The sequence below is a fragment of the Trachymyrmex cornetzi genome, unplaced genomic scaffold (assembly GCF_001594075.2).
Source record: "Trachymyrmex cornetzi isolate Tcor2-1 unplaced genomic scaffold, Tcor1.1 scaffold773, whole genome shotgun sequence".
In the NCBI taxonomy this organism is placed as follows: domain Eukaryota; kingdom Metazoa; phylum Arthropoda; class Insecta; order Hymenoptera; family Formicidae; genus Trachymyrmex; species Trachymyrmex cornetzi.
In genome coordinates, this window is record NW_017300106.1 from 46,005 (window position 1) to 52,192 (window position 6,188).

Below are 6,188 nucleotides of genomic sequence, written 5' to 3' on the forward strand. Positions count from 1 at the left end.
CCTCTAGGTGCAACTTCCAATTCAGTCTTTTATCCAAGATAACTCCTAGATACTTGACTGACGTCTCAGGAGTCAGTCTGACCCCTTCTAAAACAGGCCCCTCTACGGAGCCCATTTTGTATTTGTGGGTGAAGATTACCAGATTTGTCTTATTCGGATTAACCGATAGACCCGTTCTCTTACACCATTCTTCCACTACCCCCAGAGCCCCTTGTGTGAGCTCAAGGAGCGTTTCCAGGAAAGGGCCTCCTATCAGGATCGCCAAATCATCAGCATATCCGATAGCCTTGAAGCCCTTATCATTAAGCTCTTCAAGCAGCCTGTCCGCTACCAAGCACCATAGGAGTGGCGAGAGGACCCCTCCTTGGGGGCAACCTCTCCCCACCCATCCTTCAACACTCACCGTTCCTAGTGATGTCGTCACTTGACGTCCAAGCATTCCTTGGATCCACTTCACCAGTTTCACCGGAACTCCCCGCCTTACCGCCTCAGCACATACAACTTCATGTGGGGTGTTATTGAAGGCCCCTTCAATATCTAAGAAGGTGCCTATCAAAAAGCCCCCTTGCTGGAGCTGCTTCTCAATCCTGTGGACGACCGTGTGGAGAGCCGATATGCTCGAGTGGCCAGCCCGGTAGGCGTGCTGCTCTGTATACAACGGATACCGAGCCAGCCCACAATCCCTAATGTAAACATCGACCAGCTTTTCCAATGTCTTAAGAAGGAACAAGGTCAAGCTGATCGGTCTGAAGTCCTTCGCCGTGACATACTCCGCTCGCCCCACCTTGGGGATGAAGACGACTCTCGCCTCCCTCCACGCTTGGGGGGTATATCCGAGGGCCAGACATGCTCTCAGCACCTTTGTAAGGGGCCCGATAACCTGCTCCAGCCCTCTCTGAAGGAGAGCCGGGAACACCTGATCGGGCCCCACCGATTTAAAAGGTCGGAAAGAGCCAATCGCCCATCTGACCCTAGTTGGCCTCACAATTTCGGCCGCTAGTTTCCAATCGCTGGCACGTGCCCTGAAGGGGCCCATGTCAGCCTCTCCGCACCTATCCACATCCCTCTGGAAACCAGGAAAACTAGTCTCCAGAAGATGCACCAGGCATTTCTGTCCAGATACCATGGTGCCGTCTGACATTCGGACCGCTTTCAACGCTGCCTCCGGGTTCTTGGATAGAAATCTGCAAAGCCTGGTGGTGGCTGGCATGCCCTCCACCGACTCGCAGAAGTTCCTTCAGCTCTTCCTCTTCGCCTCCACCACAGAGTCTCTGTACTCCTTCTGGGATCTCCTGTAAAGATCCCAGTCAGAGGGTCGGCCCATGTTCCTCGCCTTGCTCCAAGCCCTTCGAGCCTTGACCCTTAAAGCCCGTGTCACACTACGCATTGCGGACGCGGATCGGATTGAGATTGCGGATCATTGAATTCGGATTTTCCGTTCACACTACGAATTGCTACGAATTCGGTCTTCAATGTGCACGCTATGGCACAAAATTACAATTATTATTTTAAACAATATATAAAACAAAATTTATGTGCATCTTTGTTGCTTATGATTATGTATGAATACAAATTAAGTAGACCTAAGCGAAAAATATGGGTTCACAAATGGATAGCAAGAAGAAAAGAAAAAGGGATGCACCATAACCTTTTTTTAGAACTGTCATTAGAAGATCCTGATCGATTTAAAAGGTTTGTTATGATTTGTTGCAGTTTACAGAATGTAATCTAAAACAAAATTAAGAAAATACTTAATTTACTTGAAAATTTGTTATATGTTTTAGATGCCTCAGAATGGACGCAGATACTTTCGAACGTCTGTTGATTAAAGTCACTCCTATAATACAAAAGCAAAATACTCATCTTCGAGAAAGCATTTCAGCTGAGGAGAGGCTATCAGTTACTTTACGGCATTTTGCAACAGGTAAAGGACAAGAATTTCGATTGACTGTAGTTGTATGCTTCAATTTTGTCATATGATTACATTTTTGTATTTTGAAGGAGAAACGCAAGAATCGTTGTCTCTCTCATTCAGACTTGGTAGAAGTACCATATCAAAAATTATAAAAGAGGTAGTAACAGCAATATTTGAAATTTTAAAAAATGAATTTCTGCGTTGTCCTCATACTGAGGATGAGTGGCGTGCGATTGCCAATCATTTCGGAGAGCGATGGAATTTCCATCATGTAATAGGTGCAATGGATGGCAAATACTGTGTTATTGATCCCCCACTAAAATCTGGGTCCATGTTTTATAATTACAAAGGAGATTACAGTGTTGTACTACTGGCTTTAGTAGATGCTGATTTACGTTTCATTTATGTTGATGTGGGAGCTAATGGCAGAGTCAGTGACTCTGGTGTTTGGAATAAATGTTCCCTCAAAAACTACCTAGATAGGAATGCTCTCAATATTCCTCTGCCTGTTCCGTTGCCAGGTACAGAAGATAATTTTCCTTTTGTAATTATAGGGGATGAAGGTTTCCCATTATCAGAAAAACTCTTAATCCCTTATCCAAAATCTCAATGTAGTGGAAAAAAAGATAAGAGTATATTTAATTACAGGATGTAAAATATTTATATTTTTTTTAATTCTACGTAAAAAATTAAACAATATAGAAGTGTTCATTTATTCATATTCTATAGACTATCTAGAGCTCGTCGCACATCAGAAAATGGATTTGGTACAATGGCTGCCCGTTTCCAAATTTTTCGTTCTCCAATGCGGTATGATCCTGACGATGCTTCCAAGATTATCTTAACTATATGTTGTTTGCACAATATGCTGCGAAGTCAGTCTGTTGGACGGGCTATGTATACACCATCATCATTCTTAGATGTAGAAGATGAAATATCAGGAGAAATTCGTCGTGGAGAATGGAGAGCAGAAAACGGAAGAGGCATGGTAAACTTTGCTCACCAAGGTGGCAACCATCATGCAAATGAAGCAATCTTGCTCAGGGACAGGTGGTGTGATTATTTTAATACTGTTGGCGCTGTTCCCTGGCAAGAACGAATGATACAGTGAATTACAGTATTTTTTAATCTACCGGATATATACTTTAATTAGTTAATTATTATTATTAGTTTATCATTATCATTATTATTAGTTAATTATCATTCTTTACACGGTTAATCTAATAAAAACTTTACGCCGTTTGTGAACAATATATTTACAATGATAGTCGAAAGTATAAGAAATGTCGCCGAGAGCGACCTTTGTAGTCTGCAGTAAAGTACTCGAAGTCAACGATTTTGTTAAAAATTCATGCTAATTTAATTTGACTGCCATCCTCAACAATTTAATCAAGAATTCTTTAATATCGCTAAAGTAATTTAATTAGTAGTTCAAGTAGTTTAAGTATTTACTATGTAAATCAGATAGATATGAAGAGTATCGAGATAAACACGACAAACGTCATGCTATCAACATGGTAGGTCGATAGTAGTACTACATGATTCGTCAACTTTTATTCTAATAACTAACTTCTTGTCCTTGACAATAATGTTAATATCTGTTAATTAAACAGCGTAATGCATCGAATAAATCACACACACGTCGCGTCAGTATAAATACTTTGATTAGTTAATGTTCGTGAGTTTATCTTATAAAAATACTGTATCTTGTTAGTAATCTATCTGATGAGATATCAAAATAACAAGCTCTGATGTCTGAGCTTTGTATGTGTATACGTGTGCATATATGAATAATAAATTGTTTAAATGCGAATCTATAGCCTGAGAGATTGTCATTTTCGTTCAATGGATAAAAGCCTCAGTCAGAATAAGACTATTTAATTCTATCACTTATTTTTTACATTGCAAAATAGCGGAGTACATATATATGTGTATATAAGATAAAAATAACTGAATACATATAACAGATGTTATTGTCGCATTTGAAAGAACACTTTAAATTTTAAACTTTTTTTGAGACGGACAAAAACGTTATATCATTTTTATTACAGTATAGTACAGCCTCAAATTTAATTAAAAAGAATAGCGAATTCTAACATAATTTTTAACAATAATAAACGTAAATTTTTTCTGTAATAACAATCAGATAACTCTAAATATATATTAATATATGTATATAATCATAGTTAGTGTAATACTTAATGTAATATATTGCTGATGTCGATATAATAAAGAACTTATTGTAATCTTGGCTCAATCAGTACTCGTAAAATCTCCCTTTCATAATGTTCTTGATCTTCAGGAGTCATTGACCGCAGTCTAGATGCAACATATGCACTAAACATATCAAATATATCCATTTTTGGAGGAGATGAGTGTTGTTGAGCTATACTTTTCACAGTATCTAGTGCCTCTTCCATAAAGTTATCCTTTTTTGAATTTCCCGGTTTTACATACATTGGGTTCTCAGCAGAACGCTTTTTAATATTTAATGAAGCAGATGCAAGTCTAGGTAGAGGAGTAGATCTTCCAGATGAGAAGCTTGATTTATTGCTTATTGTTGATAAGGGTTGTCGAACGTTGCAAGATACAAATGATTCGTTTGGACTGGATGAGACATGTAATTCGGAATGTTCAGACGCTTCCTTGTTTGAATGCGGTGAATCAAATGGAATTAATACGAATTGTGTTATCACATGTACGGTCCTATAATATATTATATTATTAATACGAATTGCTAAAAATAAAAAATTAATATGTTAAATGGCACTTATAAAAAACATTTTTACATTAATACTAAATATTAGATTGATAAATAAGTAAATGACATTGAAATAAATAAAATATTATGTAGAAAAGGATTTCGCACTTGTGTGTTTTCATCATAATGAATGTTTGTGTGGTCTGATGAATTTTCTACATCACTAGGTGGAGAAATAGGTGAACAATTTGTTTCTTTACTAAGCATAGAAACTTTGTTTTGAAAAGAAAGGTTATCAATAGTGTCGGACTGTGCACAAGTTTTCTTTAAAAATAATAGTGATTCGTAATATTCCCACTTTGGTCTATAAATTTCGTCAGTTCCTTTCCCACTGCAACGAGTCTTTGTAGCCTTTATCTTTCGTTCGTTTGCACGGAAAGTGCTTTCCATACTTTGGAATCGTTTGTGAACCATATCTCCTGCGAGAAAAAAAATAAAACGGATTAAATAATTTTTATATAACCTCAAAACATAATCCACTATACATTCAGTAACTAGCTATTTGTGACATATTCATGTTAATAACCTGTTCAAGGATAAATAATCTAAGTATAGTTTTATTTATGAAAGTAACATAGTTTTTAGTAAATAAGATATATCGAAATACCTGTGAATGTAGGACCTAGGGCTTCCGCTATTTGGTCCCAATGCATTCGTTTTAAATCAGTTCGACGATATCCTGGTAGGCATACATCCCATAATAAAGGACGTTGTCTCACCATTTCGATTAAAATACATTCGATTTTTTTATTGAATAAATCATTTTTGGGACCCATTTTGAGATACACAATAAGTGATCTAAACTGTTAAATTTGACACGAATTGCGCATTACGGATCGTAAAAATAGAGGCTTGCCTATTTCGCGATTCATAATCCGAATCTTTGGCTACTTTCATGTGATTGGCTGATCGACAATCCGTAGTTCGCAATCCAAATCTAATCCGCGTCCGCAATGCGTAGCGTGACACGGGCTTAAGACCTTGCAGTCGTGGGTTCCACCAGGGAGTTCCCCTGTTGTTTGTCACCGTGCTGGCCGGGCAGTTCGCTTCGTAAGAGCCAATCAGAGCCCTCTGCAGATAATCCACATAGAGCTCTAACTCCTCCGCCGTGCCGTACTTCTTGGGAAAATCCCTGAGGTTGATTCCCAGGTCCCTCTGATAGGATACCCAGTCCATCCTCTTTGGATTCCTCACTTCTTTACCTCCACTTTGAGATCTGAAAGTCTAAAGGTTATTTGCCTGTGGTCGGAGAGCGAGGGCTCATTCGACACCTTCCATTTCCTCACCTTTTCGCACGAATCCACGCGAGCAGAGAGTGAGATCTAACACCTCACTTCTCCCCGCCGTGCAAAAGGTGGGTTTATTATCTCTGTTCAGAACTTCCAGGTCAGTAGTTACCAGATACTCCAGCAACCTCCTTCTCCTTTCGTTCGTTCCAGTGCTTCCCCATATGGTATGATGCGCGTTGGCGTCGCATCCTATCAGTAATGACCAGAGAATGGAAGTAACTCG

General features: G+C 38.9%; 2 protein-coding genes across 2 annotated transcripts; one reads left to right on the forward strand and one right to left on the reverse strand.

Annotated features, from left to right (window-relative positions):
• Positions 1 to 2,246: 2,246 nt before the first annotated feature.
• LOC108768267 (uncharacterized) lies at positions 2,247 to 3,026 on the forward strand. Its single transcript, XM_018518641.1, has 2 exons — positions 2,247 to 2,566; positions 2,645 to 3,026. The coding sequence occupies exons 1-2, from the start codon at positions 2,247 to 2,249 to the stop codon at positions 3,024 to 3,026; spliced, it is 702 nt and encodes a 233-aa protein (XP_018374143.1).
• A 1,126-nt stretch (positions 3,027 to 4,152) lies between these two features.
• Positions 4,153 to 5,403, reverse strand: LOC108768268 (uncharacterized). Its single transcript, XM_018518643.1, has 3 exons — positions 5,284 to 5,403; positions 4,785 to 5,095; positions 4,153 to 4,560 (listed from the first exon to the last, which is right to left on the reverse strand). The coding sequence occupies exons 1-3, from the start codon at positions 5,396 to 5,398 to the stop codon at positions 4,153 to 4,155; spliced, it is 834 nt and encodes a 277-aa protein (XP_018374145.1). The 5' UTR covers positions 5,399 to 5,403.
• Positions 5,404 to 6,188: the final 785 nt, after the last annotated feature.